We start from the raw sequence: 20,586 nt of genomic DNA, 5'->3' as shown, positions 1-20,586 counted from the left end.
GAAGCACCACTTTGGAACTGGAAATTGTTAAATTAAGTAAAATGAAGCAAGCATAGAAAGACAGATATCGTTTGTTCCCACATAATGGTTCTAAAAAATTGATTTCCTAAATGGAGAGAGTAGAGTAGTCATTCCCAGAGGCTGGGAGGTAAGAGGGGATGTATAAATGGCATAGGTTGTAGACTATACAATGAATAATTTTGAATTAATCAAAATAAATAATTATGGCCGGGCGGTGGTGGCGCACGCCTTTAATCCCAGCACTTGGGAGGCAGAGGCAGGTGGATTTCTGAGTTCGAGGCCAGCTTGGTCTACAGAGTGAGTTCCAGGACAGCCAGGGCTACACAGAGAAACCCTGTCTCGAAAAACCAAAAAAAAAAAATAATAATAATAATTATATATTTCAAAATACCAAATAGAGATTTGAATATTTCTCAACACAAAGAACTGATGAGTGTTTGAGGTGCCACCAACGATTACTTTATTACTCATATATACATACATATATATATATATATATATATATATATATATATATATACACACACACACACACACACACACTTTGAAAGGTCACTCTACTCCACAAAAGTATACAATAGAGATTGTCAATGATTTCTTAAACAAATGTAAAAATACAACTACTTTGGATCAACAACTACTTTGGAGATAAAAATTACTAAATGTTATTAATTAAATATATTAATATTAAAGCCTAGACACTCCTACCTAGTTCAGCTGTTACTGAAACAGAAAAGATAATAGAGAAAATGATGGGTCACAGATTCACCCTATGGTAAAAGAACAATGTGAAAAATAGAAGTTGAACCAAAGACCTGAAAAGCCTTTATAATAATGCCTGGTATACCACAGTTGCTTAATAATTACTTTTGTCTTCCCCAATCAATGTCTTTTTCAAATATCAACAGTCTATGACATGGGTCTTCAGGCTATATAATGATAGATTAGAAGATATTTACAATATAGAGAAGGGTAAAGAAACAACAAATTTCAACATAGAGGTAACAATTATTTAAATTTTATATTGTTATAAATAAATTTGTGCAAATCTCCTCTGTATAAAATTTCTATATTTAATGCATGTAATTTATGCACCGAGAAATGCAGTGTTATAAGCTTAAGCAAAACCTACTAAAATCTAAATGTCTAATTTTGCTAGACTTTAGATGAAACTTCTTAATCACCTTACCTAAGTGAACCAGATGGATTACTTTCCTGTACGGAATTACGCTCGTGTAGCTGTAGAACCAAGTTCAGATTCTTACCACTTAAAAGCTCAGTCATTTTAAAAATTTTTGATACTTTTAGAAAGTCTGGATCGGATTTGTGAAAATTGTGATGACTATTATATTCATAGTGGTCCAAATTACTATTCATTGCTTTGCATCCTCATTGTTGGTATGCCTGAGACATGCCAGTGATACATAGTCAACTCAGCTAGTATGGAAGAGGTAGCTGCTATTTAAGTTGGGAGAAGAGTGAATGTGGAAGTAACTATGAGATGATTGATAGGAATGATAACTAAAAGTGTACTTGATGTACAATAAATTATTTTTATGATTGACAGTGATTCTGTCAAAATTGTTGCTTGTGCCTGGTTCCCATGACCAAGTGGAGATTATAACTTATATAAGGAGAAGAAAGAGTACATTTATTGTAGGCAAAACAGAACTTATAGTTCTAGGTTAAATGCAAGAAGTAGTCGTTATCAATTTAGGTGAACAAAGGTTCACCTGAAAACGACAAGGAAAGTCATGACTGTTTTGGCTGCCAGCTAATTTTCAGTCATAGCATCTGGTGCTATTGAGGCTTCCACTATTAGAGGGTTTATTAACTTGGTGGCATCTTGGTTCAAGCAGCTGCTGCAATTGTGACTTACAAGATCCAGATGGAGACCCAGTTGTAGCAATGGTTATAATCACTTTTTTGATAGGTTACACAGGATTTAAAGTTTCTGAAGCACTGGCAGTGGGTGTGGTTTCACTTGATGCTGAAGCTCATGTGGTTTCTCGTTGAGTTGAGTCAATGGTTGTGGCTGATGTTTCGGTGAACACAGCAGAGGTTGCCGGCTGGATTGAGGTAGCTGTGCTTGTGGGCACAGATGGAGTCATGGTGGTAGCTGTTGTGGTTTCAGGTTGAGTTGAGTCAATGGTTGTGGCTGATGTTTCAGTGAACACAGCAGAGGTTGTGGGCTGTGTTGAGGTGGCTGCACTTGTGGGCACAGATGGAGTTGTGGTGGTAACTATTGTCGTCACAGGTAGAGTTGAAGTCCTAGCCATGGTTGTTATGGCACTAGCTTCAGTGAATACTGCAGTGGATGTCTCTGTTGGTTCAGTAGAAGTTATGGTGGCTGTTGTTGTGTCTGTAGTTTCAGGGGATGTTGTGGTTGTCAACCCTGTGGAAATGACCAGTGTTGTTTGAGAAGTAGTAGAGATTGTTTGAGGTGTAACTGTAGAGGCTTCAGTGTTTGATAATAACTGGATAATGATGGAGGAATTGTTTCTATTCAGCAAGCTTAGTGTGATTACTCCAATTGTTGTTGTTAGCACAGACGCTAAGAGGCAAGCCAGGAAGACTTTCCACAAAGACCAGTCACCACAGCTGTTTTCAGCCACCTGTGAAAAGTATAAATTAGAATATCAGTTAAAAAGGAAACTGCTTGTATTAATCGTGTCTTTTCTATTTCTTATAATTTATAACATTTTTTGAATCACTAAGTATCTGAACTTTAGACATAAAAATCATGATTATATCAAGGTTCGAAGTAATTCCTCCTTTCCCTAATGTCAAACCTCTTAATACCTCTTTTCTAATGAATTTTCTTTTAATTTTTAAGAAACAGACTTTTTACTTTTACGGTTGCTTTAGATTAACAAAACTCATAGGAACATACATAGAAACTCTGAATGCATTTCACACCAAATGAGTCCACATTTCCCAAATGTCAACATCTCCTAACCTGTTCTTTGTATGCCATAATCTCTAGTCTTTCCAGCAACGTTTTGGTTTGATTGCCCTCTCTCCCACAGATAAAATACTTACCATTTACCTCACTTCCAATCTGCCCCATTTTACACATAAACAAATCCCTTTGATGCCAAATCTTATCTATTTTTCCCTTTCTCTGAAAAACGTTTCCTTGTATTTTCTACATAGAGTGTCTGCATTTACACATTCTTCAATGCAGTGCAATGTGGTATCCGTTCCCATCACGCCATTAAAAATGCCATCCTTTGCACTCACTCACTCACTGAGATCTTACTGACATGTACAAGTCCCCTTCTGACTTAAGCTTTTGGCAACAATTGCCACTAGGGACCATTCCTTCTTTTTTGGAGCCGTCTATTTATTTTTCTGCTTCTGTGGTTTTCCATTCTCTTTGATTTCTTCCCAATTCTCCAGAATCCCCAGTTTCTTTTAAAGGCTCATTATTTATGCTCAGCCTTTATTGCTAATGGTCTCATGCTTTATCACTTCCAATCTTGCTTTGGAGTCAGTAACTTTCTCTTTTTTTCCATAGTTGTTTTCAGTTTCTATCACAATTCTTGCAATCAGCCACTGTGTGAAAGTAGTCACTGTTTTCAGTAGAAGATGAAGAAGGCGATCCTTCACAAAAAACTTATTTCCAAGTCAAATCATGGGAAATAAGGTCCACATCTGCAACTTCCAATCAGTTTTAATATTTTCATGGTTTACCACCCATAACTGAGTGACCCTTAAGATTATATCCAGTCCAGGCCTATTCTCCAGCCTTCAGGTGAACAAACATATCACTTCTTTGATGTCCCATATATACCTCCAGTTCATACATAATAGTATATTTCTAATGAATCCTGACTAGCTTTTCTGTTCTCATCAAATTACCCAGCTCACCTGTTCAGTTCTACTCACTACTGTAAGAGGGTCATCCCTGAAGTATGCCAACATATTGATAAGATCTCTTAACTCATTCTCCTCTATTCCAGTATGGTCCACTTTCTCCCCACCTCTGCTAATATCTCTTAGCATTCATCTCCTTCCTTTCTGCCTTGAGCTTGAGCAATGGCCTCGGATTACTTGGGCCTCTGCTCAGTTTCCTCAATGCACTTGTACTATGTTTGCTCGTAAGTTAGAACATTGGCATAAGCCAGGTTATCAGATGAGAATGTCATGTTTGTCCTTCACCTACCATTGAGAATACGTTTTTCTATCCTCTGTCCACTATACATAATGATGAATAGTAACCCCTCTAAGTGATATCTTGTCTGCTGGCATTTACATTTGCATTAATAACTAAATAGTGGTCAATGGTTATTGCATTAGCAAAGAAATGATACTGTATATGGGTTTAAAGGAATCCCAATTCTTTAAAGAATGCTGATTGTCAGGTGATGTATTAACATAAAATAGTAATCTGTTTTTAATATACTTTATAATTTCATATTCTTCAATATACAGGTGAATACCTAGGTCCTAGTAAGATCAGAAGAATATGGTCATTATTTTTTCCCAAGGTTTAACATCTGGAACTATCTACTAAAAAAGAACTTCCTCAAAGTTTCTATTTATGGTAGTATGTTTTCTTCCATGGTCTATGGCCTCTCAAGCTATGAGTAATTGGCCATGCTTACAGGTATAGGCATTAGTGGCCTCTGAGTGTGCCTTAAGTCCAATTAGACAGACATTAGTTATTGCTCAAGATAAAAATACCACTATTGCAGCTTTGGAGAGATTGTTCTGCAACAGTCGTTGTTGTAGTTTGTAGGCTTTACAACGGAGTGACACTGTTGTTTGCTTTTCTCTCTTGGAAGCTTGCATAGCACTTTCCAATACTATGAGAGCCGGTCCTCGGGAAGAAGGCTTTTAGAGTAGTTCTAATTGGATTTTCCAAAGTCCAGTGTCATATATATATATATATATATATATATATATATATATGTATATATATATATATATTTGAATATATACTTGGAATATATATATAAGAATATATATACTTGGAATATATATTTCAGTGTCATATATATATATATATATATATATATATATATATATATATTCTTAAAAATCTCCACATTTTCCTTGACCCTAGATGCTCCATGAGAGCCTTAGGTAAGTCATTGTCATTACTGCCTGCACATCAGATCCGTGGTTTTGTTTGTTTGTTTGTTTGTTTGTTTTGTTTTTGTTTTGTTTTATATATATATATATATGACAGATAGATAGATAGATAGATAGATAGATAGATAGATAGATAGAAGGAGTTAGAGTAGGAGAAGGAGATATGGAAATGATAAAAATTCAGTATTCACATATGAAATTCTCAAAAAATATTAGAAAGAGCATTTTGAAGTGATGGACATTTTAATGAGGTAAGCCAGACACTTGCTCATTTACTCTCTGTCTTTATTATCAACTGAATAATATGCCTACATTGTTAATAATGTAAAACATGAACTATGAAGTTTGAAGTCCTGTTCTGGAATTTGCATAGGGTTAGCCAAATTGCTGAACCTGCTCTTTCATCTGTGAACTAGTGGTATAAATAACTTGCAGCTGATAGACTTAACAAAGGAAAGCTATGTTATTGATTCTAAGGAGATTTTTCAAGTAGTTATTATTACTACTTTTTATAAGCCATCTTGCATAGTCTGAAATATAATCTATTTCATTAGATTTATTTACATTTCAGAGTTATAAAATTTTTAAACTCCTCCAGCTTCCTTTGATCTTCAAGTGTCTTTGTCTGGAAATGTCAGACTACAACTATCTTGTTATAAGTATTTGAAATAACATGTATAAAATCACTAGTTCTTAAGGTGTAGGAAGCCGCTGTTAGCAGTGATATAATTCGCCATTCCAAGATGGCGTGGGCATCTTGTCCTCCCAGTAGTAAACAATTAACTGCGCAGCTGCAAAGGCAAAAGCGTGCCAAAAGTCACTGCCCATCCCGGGGCGTAATATGGGGTGATGAGTGAACAGCCAATCAGAAGTGAACATGTCACTCTAGGGTGTATTTAAGCTGTGCCTCTTCCTGTCTTTGGCCCTTCCGCGTCTTTCACGTCTGCTGATACAAGATTAAACCCTCGCTGTGGTAACTACCCGAATTCTGCCTCTCGCGTTTCTCTTCCACGGGTGAAAAGGGGACACGGGAGGCACGCGCAACATTAAGGCAGTATAATTTAGAGTTAGGAATATGAGTCTGGATCGCAAAGGTTATTTCTTATCATCTGGATGAGAACAAGCCCCTTAAGGAGTAGAATTAAAGCTTAGAGTTTTCATAGAGATAGGGGAAACACAAGATGTAAACCATGGTGTTTTATGAAAAAGAAATTGGCACAAAAACTGCTGGAGCAAGATGAGAGCTAGAGACAGGCAATCCAGACCAAGGTCATCTTGACAAAAGCAGGGTGACCAAAGCTTTAAAGTCTTGGGAACAGAAAATGACCATGAAGCTATGCATCTTGCATAGCTCTATAACACCGCCTTAGGGAAATTTAAAAAGATCCCTTTAGTGAATGAAATATACTACAACTTAGAAACAATGAAATTTTTCTTGTTTTTTTTTTTTTTTTTTTTTTGGCTACTCTAGCAAAAATGATGAATTCCTTAAAAATCTCCACATTTTCCTTGACCCTAGATGCTCCATGAGAGCCTTAGGTAAGTCATTGTCATTACTGCCTGCACAACAGATCCTTGGTTTGTTTGTTTCTTTGTTTGTTTGCATGAGCTCCAATATAGAGTTTTGACTTTATTTTTTAAGCTTAATGTCATCTACTCCTATGTCTTATGTAGACTGCAGAAGAGTCTACTGTGCAGTCAGGATTAAAATCCAGCAGATTAGAAGTTAACAAAACTGTTTCAATTCTATGATTAGCACAGAGTACTTAATTGGTACAAAAATATATCTATTGAATTGTATCTATTATTTCATAGTACCCCCGACCTAATTTAAGTGGTTGACATTTTTGTCCACAATCAGGAAATTCAGCTCAAAGCAGTATTCTGGTCCAAATAGGAAGTTTATGTAGAAAAAAAGAGAGATTTCAGGAGCTGGGGAACCAGCCCAACTGCTACATGATGTCAGTCAGTTGTAGTCAAGGTCCTCGTTCTCAGGACTGAATACTTAGAGACAGAATTATGAAGTAAAAGCAATTCAGCTCATTGAACAGGGACTCAGGAACCAAAGCTGAGCCTGACTTCCAAAGAAAGTAAAGATGCTCCAAAGGACAGTTCAGATTTTAGGTAAAACTCTCGTGCTCTGATGTCAGAATTCAGAGACTTATATGGAGAGCCATACACAGCTTTAGAAGCTGTATAAAAATACAGTGTAAGAAAGTCAAGTAGTCACCCATACAGTAGGATCTACTAAGGCTAACATAGAGTAACTTTCTTATCAAAGTCTAAACAGCTAATCAAACATTATTCCAACAGTTTGCTTCTTTGCTCACTGCTCAACTGTTTATTTAGAGCACATATTTATATTTCATAATATACTTTTCTTTGATTAATGCATTTTTCTTTGATTTTCATTTAGTTTATTTTTTCTGTAGTGACCATTAGAGTTCAGGATTAGAAATTCTGTAAAAACTGCTTATCAAATAGTATTCTTTCAAAGAATTGTTTCACAATGACTTGTAACAGCACTGAGTACACAGCAAATGTGAACACAGACAGTTTCCTAAATATATGGCCTGGGAAAGAGCAGGTTCAGTGTATGTCATGGTGCAACACAACCTAAATCAGCAGAAAGGGACTACAGCAGATATTACCTGTGTGCTACAAGGCTCTGGAAGTTGGCATTCTGAATGTGCAAGGATGCCTGGACTCACCCATACCCCAGACAAGTTGGAGGAGACATTTCCAGTTACATCATTTGAAAGTGGACACCAACACGTGGGATGTTGACCTTCTTGGCCATGGGTACACATGCTTGGCTACAGAGATGAAACACAAGTAAGCAAAATCCCAATGCCTGCTATTCTAACAGTAAACATTCCTGTCAAAAACAAAAGAATTGTGACCTTTGAAAGGGATAAATATTTTCTTACTTTCTGAGAATGAAAATTCTAGATAGATTATTTCTTACCATATTTAAACTGATTTTGAGGAATGTAAATCATCCACTCTCTGCATTGTATTACACAAGTGTTAAATATGTTCATGTGGCAAACCACTGAGGCAGGGACATTTGTGTTTTTACATAGCTGACCAGGTATAAGCCTTCTCATGTCCTTTTAGAATAAGATGCTGAAGCAAAGGAATTGAGTGATTTCTTATAACAACACAACAGCATCCACTTGAAACTAGACCGTATAGTATTAAGGGCACTGTCCTTCCAGTTGTACCAGACTATAAATAGTATATTATTATGATATACAAATACAGTATATATTATGTATATTATTCTTCACTCATGAAAAAATTTTCCAAATAACTCCTTCACACAATTGATACCAAACTGTATCTAGTGAAATGTAACTCCATGTCAGGAACAAATAGTTTATTTAGTTTAGGATATGTATTTGCTGTGTGCTCCTTAGATATGAGAAGAAAAAAATTACAACAAAATGTTCATTTTCAAGAAATGTATTTGTTACCAGGGAGACAAAGAAGATTTGAAGATAATTAATAAATACTATAATTGTAAAATGTTGAAATGGAGGAATAGATGAGAATTAAAAATGAATGAATTTGTGGGAAAAACCTTAGGGCAGTGCAATTTCCTAAAATGTGGAGTGAAGAGAGGAGAAGCCAGCAGTGAACATGAAAGTCCAGTGGATCCATGATACTGGACAAAAGTTTCTGTTGCATCTCAAAAACACTGCAGTGCTTTGGAGGAGTATTTGGGAGGCTGAGCCAAGAGGATAATAATGAGTCTGAACCAGGCTTAGCTAAAGAATGAGACTCTGTTTTTCTTTTGGATTTTTTTTTAAGAATCTTACATGGGCCTGGGAAGGTTAATTAATGTGTAAGAGCACTTTCCCTGTAATCATGAGGACACATGTCTAAATCCCAAGAATCTACAGAAAAAATTAGGTGTGGCCATTTGTCAGTAACCCCAGTATTAGGACACTGGGACAGATTGATCCAAAGGGCTCACTGACTAGTCAGTCTAGCCAAACTAGTAAGCTTCCCATTCAGTGAAGAACCTGTCTCAAGCTAATAAAATAGAAATAGACAAAGATGTCTGGTGTTCCGCTCTGTTCTCTACATATACACACATGGACATATGTACCTGCATACTCTTGTAGACATCATCTCTCTCTCTCTCTCTCTCTCTCTCTCTCTCTCTCTCTCTCTCTCTCTCTCTCTCTCTGTCACACACACACACACACATCAAAATATACAAATCCATGTATATGAATTACATGAGACTCTTCCTCCCATAAGAAATTATATGTACTTGTCTCACTAGGACTCAATGGCACTGTTGCCTGAATTCACTCTACTTTAACAGTCACCTGCCGTAGGTTTACTGGAGTGACTGAATGGAAGAGTGTGATGAAAGAAATGAATGTCTAGCACAGTGTGTGTTCATTCACCACTAAGTGTCATTAATGAGGCATTAATGATTTTATTACTACAGATACTACTAGAAATCGTTTTATATCACATTGATTTGATTATCCATTATTAAATAGATAAAGATTTAGTGCTCAACAACTTGAAAGCTCCATTAAAACTTTCAAACTACAAACAAATAAGTAAAACTGTTTAGATCAGAGTTGTATGGAGCAGTCGATCCATTAAAACCTATTATTTAAAAACCATAAGTACAATTTTTACTAAGTATTGATAAAATCAGAAATTCTTTGTATGAAAACAAATAGGTTAAGTATTTCTGTAAATATAAAATCAAAGAACTAACGACAACAGATCTGTGTTTAATGAAGAAAATTAAGTGTGCTATTCACTGGGCGCATCTGAGAGGGGTGTGGACTTGATCATACTAACCTGGTTCTTCTGTGTTGGTGCCATTCAGTCTGGCCATGACTGACAAACGTGAACAATTTAAGATGTATTGTAGACAAAATAAAATTGATTCAGTGGGCCATTTTCTTTCTCTGAATTTTCTGGCCCTTTATGAATGCTAGTTCTTTCCAAGAAGGTGATAAGTGAGTCCACACTACAGTAATACAACTCTACCATGGACTCAGGTTTGAAGAGACATTGCAGCCTGGGTGACCATTTTACTGAGTTAAGTTGCTATGGTTCTTAGTATAGGTGCTGTCTACAAAGTTGGAATAGCTAGAGAATATGGCTATTATAGAAGCACGTAATTGGCATTAACTAATAAAAACCAAAGGCAACCGGCATGTGCATGCCTGTAACTGGCAGAGAAAATTCTGTAGGCGTCTCCTAACGGTAAGGACTGACTTAAGACCTATATTCCTAACTGAAAATAGCCCAGCAAGATTAATTTTCTTTATTATGTCAGAGATGTCAGGTTATTAACACTAAAAGTGTGTCGACAACTTTTAAGTAATGGCATTTGAATTTACCCTCAAAAGAAAAGTTACTGAAGGAATCACTTCAATGTCTGTAGTAAACTGAGACAGCTATTGCCAAGATACACCCTGTAAGAACGTGAAGGAATATTTATAAAAACGTGAAAATGCGTTCTAATGTAAAAAGCATCAAGATGACAGATAAACAGTTGGGAGATACCGTTTTCAGCACAGAACACTGGGGCATCTTGCAAAAGGAAAACATCGTTTTAGCGTGTTCATGAGTTCATGTCTCCTAGGATGCTTGTTGTTGGTGATGTTATTTCTTTGTTAACACTATTGCTGATAGAAAAGCAGGCAGGCATTCTCTTTGGATGTATCTAATAAATGCTTCATACAGAGAGATTGCCCTTGTGACCATGGCACTATTTCTTCATGCTCTTTTCACTTATTCTTGACATGAGAAATTTTAACTTGTCATTCTAATTTTTAAAATACACCCTTCCTTTTTCTCATACCAAATATTATTTAACCAGATACAAACATCCATACAAGCCTGTGTGGAAACCATACACAAGTGGTTTAGCTCTTGGTATAAAAAGATTTAAAGGGAGATAATGTTATTTTACATGAAACAGCTATATTTTAGATTTCTTTCTGAATAGTATATATTATTAATTTCCAGCTTTACAGCATCCAGGAAGATAAGCATCTGTTAGGAATTAAGTTCAAACTTTCTCAAATGTGCCAAGTGATTTATCTTTAATTTTCTTCATTAAACATTGAGCCTGTTGTCTTTTCTTTTAATTTCATACTTATGGAAATACCTAACTTAAGTTATTATGGAGGGCTTCCCAAGATTATTATGTTTTATCAATATTTAATGAAAGTTATACATTTATTTACACATTTAGTAAAAAATTTATGGAACAATGGCTACCTACAATTTCAGTCTGATAGGTTTGTGTGTTTGATTGTTTGTGGTCTGAGAGAGATACTGATCAAACATAAAACCCAAAGCGTCACATTGCAAAAACATAATTACAAATAATGTCATCAAGGATTTATCAAGGATAGTGAACATTTTAATTTATATGATAATAATGTTATTATATACTGTGCATTGTAATAATTCATAAACAATGATTTATTATTATTTACATATCATATGGTCATCTATTATTGTTTATATATCATATAGTCATCAAGATATTCTCTATCACATTATAATTATAACATAATTATAATTATAATGTGATAGAGAATATCTTTTAGAGATATTATTTAGATTTAGAGAATTATAATTATATAACTTAAAATAATCCCAAAAAATACATCACTAAAGAAGGAATAGGACAGAATGACTTCCTTTTGAAGAAAACTATAGAGATAGCATAAGATTACATAAGAGCAGAGATGTCAGGTTATTAACACTAAAAGTGTGTCGGCAAAATATAAAAATGGAGTGACAATACTCACCAGCTGCTTTCCAGAGTGTTCTACATTCACTACATATTTCCCATGCTTTCTATCCATTCTTGAGCTGGAAATATCTCAAGCTTAACCCCAAGAATATTTTCCACAGTCCATTGTCCTTTATATCTGTAGCCACAAGAAACACTGAAGTACACTGTGGAAATCACTATGATGCATCCGCACAGGTGTGATTAAAGTGAACAATATATAATGATTCACTAGAATGGGATCCACCTCAAAGGAGGAAAGGAAATGTTAATTACAGACACACAACAGCCCAAGAACCTGAGATCAATCCTTGAAATATAGGCAAGGAGGAAAGAAAGAACCAAGTCCACACTTGTAGGCATCATGGCGCATGCATCTCCCTTCCCTCACCCCGCCACACACTACACACATGCACACACAAACAAATCTAGTTTGTCTTCAATTTGAAAAATCATTAACTTTTTTCTTACTTATCCTCTCAACAAGTCAGAATAGTGTTTGGAAGACATAGCAGGTGTTTTCCTTGTGCAAAAGTGACAGTCGCAAACAACACAGACCTCATGCTGCTGTTTCTGTACATTTCCATCCTGACATGTTCCCAAAACACTTGATTCACTGTAATGTTTCTTGTAAGAATATTCAGGAGTATTAGTGGAGCTAAAGCAACATAGCCCTGAACCTCAGACCAGAAAGAACACGTGAAACCTTAGAAAATTAGATTAGATTAGATAAGGTGAAAGGGCCCATTCTAAGACAGATTAACAGCACCAGTTACTCGCTAGAATGCAGATGAACATCACATTATACAAGTAAATACAAGACATTATACAAGTAAAATGGTTCAGTATCTGAAAAAAAAAAACCTATTAGATTCTAAAGTGATATGAGGACATAGATCATCAGAGATGTAACTTGAGATGTGGTTTCAAGGGGCAAGATGAAGAGGAGAAAGAAGGCTTATAACTTCATGGATATAAAAGATCAAAAGGTACTGGCAGCAGTGATGGCTGTACATTGGCAATGTACTTAATACCATGAAAGTGTTCACTTAGAAATGGCTGATATAGTAAATTTATATGTATATTTTAATACAATAAAAACTGGAAAGCCAAATCAATTACTTAGTAATGTTCAAAGGTGCACATGCCCACAGAGGCCAGAGAAGGCATCAGGTTCCCTGGAGTTGTAGTTATGAGCTGCCTGGTGTGACCCATCTCTTTGTGACCCATCTCTGCAGCCAAACTTACTCATCCTGAGGCACTGCAAATGGATGAAGATTCTGTAATCTGAAACACAATTTTTTAGAGAATAAAAATACCTCAGTGTTAAAAATTACACACAATTCACATATCCTCTCCATTATAGTATGATAATTTTATTCTGCACAGACCTTCATTGTTGAACTGGAAGGCATGGGGGAGGGGCTCCAGCCCTTTTCATATTACCCTCATATTAAATTGAATTGCAGCATAAAGATTAACAATCTCACAGTCTTAAAATTGATCAAGATTTTAAGACTCAGAATGTTTAGGAAATGTAAACATTGTGTGCATGCACGTGTGTGTGTGTGTGTGTGTGTGTGTGTGTGTGTGTGTGTGTGTCTATGTGTGTGTGTGTGTGTGTATGTGGGTATCCAAGCACACATGTAGATACGGAAGCCAGAGGTTGTCATGCTTAATCCCTACCAACTTTAATTTTTCTTCTTTTAAAAAGGGGATTTCTTGCTGAACTTGGGGCCCAATAATTAGCAAAACCAGCTAGCTGACTAGTAAGCCCTAAAGATCCTTCCTGCTTCTCCTGCACAGCAGTGTGGCCACAGGGAAACACCAATATGCCAGCATTTTTTTATATGGGTGATGGGCAACTGAACTCAGGTCTCATACCTGCAATGCAAACATTTTACTTTTTGAGTCATCTTTCCAACCCCTAAACAATTTTATAGTTTGGTTATTGTTGCTGTCTTGTGTGTTTGTTGTTTGTTTGTTTGTTTGTTTGTTTGTTTGTTTTTAAGAGTAACCGAAATATAAAACAGATTATAGTTAAATATTCTGGGTAAAAAAAATGACTTTTTTTTTTATATCACAAAGGCTCTTTATTTGTTCAGGAGGAATGTTAGTCACTCTCCATACTTCCATTGAAAAATCAACAGGAAATAACACACTGGGGCTGCCACATGAGATGAAAGCATGGATGTCTCTCACTGCCTCATCAGAAGTTTCTTAGAAAGATCATTTTTCAAGAAGAATTTCCATCCCAAAGGAAATCGGCATGTCCTCTCATGTATGATAGGGCAAATTCTTTCCTAGTTGGTCATTCTTTGTTGGTGGGATGAAAATGCAGGGTGCCTACTTCCTAGTTACTTAGCAGAGGGTGAAGTATACTGTTGTCTAAATGGCAAAGCTAAAACTATGTTTCTAATTATGTTACTCAGAAATTTTCTGTCTAAGTGCTCTGATTATTTCTTTGGTTAATGACAGCCTCAACCCCATGACACAGTATAACATTGTAAAGAAAGGGATGCTGGTACTTCATTTTCAGTAACTTTGTTAACAATACAACCAAGTTTTCAGACAGGATTTCATAGTGTGAAAACAGTACTGACTGCAACTCAATTCACACAGACATAGCTTTTAGAAATTAAACTAAGCACTAAAATTTAATTATTCTGCAGATATATGTGCAATTATAATACCATGGTCTGATACTAAGTTTTTACAAATCTATGCTGGTATATACAGGAAAAACTTAGTAATTCAAGAGTAATCAGAAGATACCCAGGAAATATGGCAGTGTAATAACCAGCCACACTCAAAACAGAAACGTGGGACAAAACCACACTTTTATGCATATAGCTGATTTTACTAATCCCAAATATAAAAAAAAAAAATCTACTCACAAAATTTAAAGATGATTACATTAGCAGACCATCTTTTCCTCTTCAGTTATTCCTTGTTGCTCATGAAGCACCTAACACAGCATAGACCTGACTAGATCTGGATGGCAAGCCATGACTGACTGGAGAAGATGATCCTGCATACACTCTAGTATTTACTGAGTTTTTGGCTTTTGATTTAATTTTCAAGAATTTTAAATGTAAGGGGTTTTTTTTTAATCAAAGAAAATGTCTTTTTTTGCTTGTTTAAAGAAAAGGTTTGACAAAGGGAAGGGCCTTGGGTGGGGAGAGGAAGTGGGGCAGGGGAAGAGGAGGGACCAAGTGTGGGGAGGACAGAGGGAGAGGGTACTGGGGTTTGTTGGAGGGAGAGCATCTCTGGGACAAACTGGAAACCTAAGACAAAGGAAACTCCAAGGAACCCATGAAGGTGAACCTTGCTAAGACTCCTAGCAGCTGGGGATATGCAGATTGAAGTGGCCACCTCCTGTAACTAGGCAAGGATTCCAATGCAGGGATGAGGACACCAACACATTCACAAAACCTGTGACCCACAGTTTGTCCTACAAGATGTGCAGGGGAAAAGATGGAGCAGAAATTGAGGGAATGGTCAAACAATGGCTGGCCAAACTTGAGACCCATGCCATGAGAGAGCCCATCCCTGACACTATTAATGATATTCCTCTATGTTTTTAGACAGGAACCTATCATAACTGTCCTCTGAGAGCCTTCATCCAGCAGCTAATAAAACAGATACAGAGACACACAGTCAAACATTTGGCAGAGGTTGGGTAATCTTGTAGAAATGGGGGAAGAAGGATTGAAGGAACCAAAGAAGTCAGAATATCACAAAAATAAAATAAAATAAAATAAAATAAAATAAAATAAAATACCCTACAAAATCAACTAACCTGGATGTCTAGGGGCTCATAGAGTCTCAGTCACCAACCAAAGAGCATGCATGGGACAGACCTAAGTCCCCTACACATATGTAACAGATGTGCAGCTTGGTCTTCATGTGAGAGCCCTAACAACTGGAACAAAGGTTGTCTCTGACTCTGTTGCCTACCTTTGGACTTCTTTCTCGTAACTGGGGCTCCCTTATCTAGACTCAATAGGAGAAGATTCACCTAGTCCTGTTGCAATTTGATATGCCAAAGTGGGTGGCTATCTATGGGAAGCCTCCCCTTTTCTGAGTGGAAAAACAGGTGGGTATAAAAAGAGGGGAGGTTAGAGGAGAGAGGGAGGGACTAGGAGGAGAGAAGGGAGGGGAAGCTGCAATCAGGATGTAAATTAAATTAGTTAATTAATAAAAAGGGGGGAAGGTTTGTATATGTGTCTGATAATCCTAATGATAAATATGTCAAATTCAAAAACAAGGGCCATTTGTTTAATTCACCTGTGTTTTAACCATAGTAACCAAGTCAGCAAATCTGTGACTTTTCTCAGGGCTAATATTCCACCTTAAGGTAATCTACTATGTAAGAAAGTTCTTTCCTTATGAATCCAAAATGTCCCTTTCCCTCCTGCTACCAAAACAAAACCTGTTATAGTTCATAAGATCATAATGTGGGCTATGGACCGGGGTTAGAAGTTGAAAATTATTTTGATGTAGAAATTTGACGTGTGTGTGTGTGTGTGTGTGTGTGTGTGTGTGTGTGTGTGTGTGTAATTATGCCTCTTTCTATTGTTTTGGCTGTGAGGAGCTATTTCATCAGAGACTTTAAATAGTAAATGAACATTTATGGTGGATGTTTTTAAAACATGACTGAAGTACATGCCTGCAGTACCAGCCCTTGGGAGCCTGAGGCAGAATAATTATCATTATTTCAATTCAAACTGAGGTACATAGTTTCTAGACCATCATATGCTACATAAGAAGGTATTGTCTCAAGTAAAGAGGGCATATAAAAAGAATAAAATTCAGGTTTAATCAATTTTAAGAAATATACCCTCAATCAGAAACACTTTCATATGCATCAAAACATATTTTTTTCTGTGTCAGTTCCACTCAGCTTATAGATCTAAAACATGATCTAAGAATAAAGCCTGTTGAAAAATTAAACAAGAACAGCTTAGTTTCAATGATTATGATTGTATCTCTGACATAATATTTGATTAAAATATTATTTACATTATAGACACTTTATGCCTGCCTATTCCAGTGGATGTGTAGGACACTACTTACATTTAATCTTTAAATATCTGTAATAATTAAGTGTTATCATCCCCATTTTTCTGGTGAGACATGAATCTTTTTCATGACCTTTTAAAAGACCTAAGTAATGTCCAGTGTGTGATGCTTAGCTTTTTCATACATTCCTACTTGATAAACAATTATTAATCTCCCATTGTGTACCACATGACTAAGAATTGGGGGGTGGGAGAGAATTAAGGACAGCTCAGAGTTTGGCCTCACTTATAAAAAACACATGTATGACTGTTAAACCTTTGGAGATGTTTGTGCTTTTTGTTCCAAGCAGGACTTCCAGCTAAAAGAAATATTGTTTTAAAGTCCACGGAGGAAGTCTACATATTTACTGAAGGCCAAGCCAGGGTGGAGTTGTCATCATAATTTAGATCTGTCCCAATGACCAAAGAGTGCCAGTGATCAACTATTAAAACTTAGCAACTCCCAGGGTGGAGAAAAGGTTGATCATTCATATTGACCCTGCAAGGTAAAGTCAAAATACAAATTGAAGAAAATCTGTTCTTAAAGAGAAACACAGGTGCTCATAAGGTCTAGAACTATAAGTAGTGAGAGGTTACAACCTTTTCAGGGATCAGTGTACAGTCAGATCCAGCAGTCTTAGGGCTTGAGGTTGACCACACTTGGAGAGGAAGACAGCGTAACAACAGCTTCAGGAGACTGGAGCAGCTCCTAGAACCTATTCTGGGGGAAGGTTTTTATATGTGGGAAATTGGGCAGAAGTGGAGAAGGTTAGAGTGAATTCAGCCTGGAGGAAATAGTGGAGAGGGGACAGCAAAGCAGTGTAGTAAGATAAAATGTGAATTAACCTATCAAGGTCCTGATCAAAGTATCAGGAAAGCAAAGAAACTGATGTTTAAGGGAAGTGAACCCGGCCATGGTTTGTAAGGGAACGGTTAGATCCAGACCTTAAAGGGTCTCAGTGCACATAGACAGGAAGAGAGGATGAAGGGAAGCTGTGGATGAGGGCCACTGAGACTATCATGGCTTGATATAAAGCTAGGGCTACAGAGGGGGATACAGAAGAGTGGTCTGGAAGTACAGTTGGAGTGCAATAAAATGAGAGATTTATGTAATTAGGTTACTTAGGCAAGGGAGGCTACAATAAAAATATGAAAAAAGATTAATTGGCAGACTAATTGATTGACTGAGTGACTGATTGATTGATTGATTGATTGACTGATTGATTGTAGGACTAAGCATTAACACGGGATCTGATACATTCTAGCCTAGTCATCTAACAGTGATCAATACACCCATAGCCCTTTTACTTACTTCTCATTTGGAGACAGGGTCTCAAAGTTGCCCAGATTGGTCTTCACTCAAACAGACTGGCCCTAACTTCAGATCCTCCTGCCTCAGCCTCCCAAGTAGCTGAGAATATAGGCCTTTACCACCAGGTCTTGTTTCTATGAATTGACAAATGAAAAAAAAAAGTATTCTTTAGAGAAAGTGGAAACTACTTGTAGAATATCTAATCAGGTAGCAACTTAATCCAGTCACAACTTAGTTGATTGCGTAGTTGACCTTTATAGTTCTGGCTCTGTTATATGCTGAAATGGGGGCATTGATTTCTACAATTCTCCTTCAAGGGAACCATATGATGTCTTCTGTCTTCTATATTTACCCCAGATTCATTTTTATAAGGTAGCCAAAAAATGTGTTTTTAAAATATAAATCTACTTAAATCCATGTCCTGACCAAAGTCCTAAATGTTGCCTCCTTAGCCTTAGAGTAAAAATCTCTGACAACTTCCATGACTTATGAATAGTTAGAATTTCCAGCCCTTGCCTTTCTTTGAAGCCATTTTAATCAATTCTCCAGATCACATAGCATGACCAAGCCCCACAATTAAAATGTGTGTTAAGAAACATTTCATGTATTAAAATACTGATCTATTCCTTATGAAGAAATCAGGGAAATAATCAAATTTTCACCACCCAGTTCAGAGAGAACATTTCCTTATGGATAATTAGAACCACCTCTTCCTGAACATGCTTCCTACCAAGCCTTCTTGTCCTTCCTGTTAGAGGTAATCACTCTTCTTAATTCGTGGTTACATTCTCCATTAAATGCTTCTGTAGGCAATTTAACACCTAGAAAGGCCAATTTCTCAAATAACCAAAATCTATGATTTTATCTAACATTGAAGTACAATATAGTCTTATTTTTAGCACTGAAGTTTGAAAAAGCATGTACAGTGAAGTATACAATATTAAGCCTATAATTTAATGTAATTATTTTCAAGGTTACATATTTCAACCTCAAGATTTATTTATATATTAGTAAAATGTCATAAGTAGTAAGACCTATTCTCATGAACCACAGTTGAATAACCACTAACATTTTGTATTATTCTTATTATTAATATTAATATTGTTATAACTATTAAATTACATATATATCTAAAATTTTTACCAGATTTTTCTATTTTTAAGTCAAATCATATGACACATCTAAAAGAAATTATTTTTTATTGATTAAATTAAGCTTGATAATATTTTATGTCATATTTTTCATTCTCATCTTAAAATTAAATTTTACTTTTAATAATTTAAAAATATTTTATACTTTGTATTAGTTTCACCAAGCTCACTAGTAATATGGTACAACCTCAGAATGTCCTCAGTTTATCAACTGGTTTTATGACTTAAAAGTGACTCTGCACTGGAATCAAGTCTGAAGATGTTTATGAATATGTATAACTCCTAGCTTACTCTCTTTGTTTCTGATGAAGTAAAACTGGAAAGAGCCCAAGAAGCCAAGAAATGGCAAAATCCATTTACACCTCTGTATAGTCAAGAATTCTAAGTGAACAGGAAATTGTTTATTTTTGGTCTACTGTGTTAGTGGGTTTTTTGCATATCCTTCAATACCTTGGAATCGGGCCCTGGGTACAAGCTTAATTCTCAACTGAGTGACTATAAATTTACATAATAACAATCAAACAAATCTAGTAATTGTGGTGCTAAACAGCAAAAGTATAAGGAGAAAAATGAAAATAAAATTGTATACATTAAGGTACCAAAGTATGGTGCTTAAAATTATTCTGTTTACATAAAATGCTTTGCATGAGTTCAATGCTATACTAAAAAGCAACGTGCTCTCGGCAGCAAAACTCTTTCTTCCCACTGGTGGACCATTTAATTTCCTCAAAACAAAAATGATATTGCTAAGGAATACTAACAAATAATATTAAGAATTTGCCTGTGAGTTTTCAGCCAACTGCTTGGAGAATTATTGTTAAAGTCGAACTACTGTGATAGGAAAACTCAATGAACTAAAGTCTTAGCAATATCAGATATTATCAACTCCTTGACAAGAAAGCAGCCAAAATGTAAATAAGATTTAATAGGCATAGAAGTGACAGGTTTGGGTGCCAGTGTGACATTGGGACCCTGGCAATGGGCCAATATTATCAGACCCCTCCACTCCACTAACCCTAGACCTTAGCCAAGCCTTGAGTGGCTTTAATATACCAAAAGGAAGTCTGAGTGAGGCACAGAGGCAGGGAAGAAGGCAAGAGAAGCTCAGAAGACAAAGAGCACCAGGGGGATGAAGGAGAGTGTCTG

At 36.2% G+C, this 20,586-nt stretch overlaps 1 protein-coding gene across 1 annotated transcript; it reads right to left on the bottom strand.

The window, feature by feature from the left end:
• Positions 1–2,018: 2,018 nt before the first annotated feature.
• LOC117720091 (uncharacterized) lies at positions 2,019–11,987 on the bottom strand. The gene is made up of 3 exons (XM_034518547.2): positions 11,931–11,987; positions 7,773–7,937; positions 2,019–2,636 (listed from the first exon to the last, which is right to left on the bottom strand). The coding sequence occupies exons 1-3, from the start codon at positions 11,985–11,987 to the stop codon at positions 2,019–2,021; spliced, it is 840 nt and encodes a 279-aa protein (XP_034374438.2).
• Positions 11,988–20,586: the final 8,599 nt, after the last annotated feature.

The sequence above is a fragment of the Arvicanthis niloticus genome, chromosome 14 (genome assembly GCF_011762505.2).
Source record: "Arvicanthis niloticus isolate mArvNil1 chromosome 14, mArvNil1.pat.X, whole genome shotgun sequence".
Lineage (NCBI taxonomy): Eukaryota > Metazoa > Chordata > Mammalia > Rodentia > Muridae > Arvicanthis > Arvicanthis niloticus.
Note: the sequence above shows the minus strand (reverse complement) of the source record. Positions and strands in the feature narration are given on the sequence as shown.

What these genes read in the sequence shown, in the direction of transcription:
- LOC117720091 (XM_034518547.2), bottom strand. Translation starts at nt 11,987, where the DNA reads ATGGATAGAAAGCATGGGAAATATGTAGTGAATGTAGAACACTCTGGA. An exon ending in AACACTCTGGAAAGCAGCTG is followed by an intron (nt 7,938 to 11,930) that starts GTGAGTATTGTC and finishes TCATCTCTGTAG; the next exon opens with CCAAGCATGTGTACCCATGG. An exon ending in CAGAGCCTTGTAGCACACAG is followed by an intron (nt 2,637 to 7,772) that starts GTAATATCTGCT and finishes TACTTTTCACAG; the next exon opens with GTGGCTGAAAACAGCTGTGG.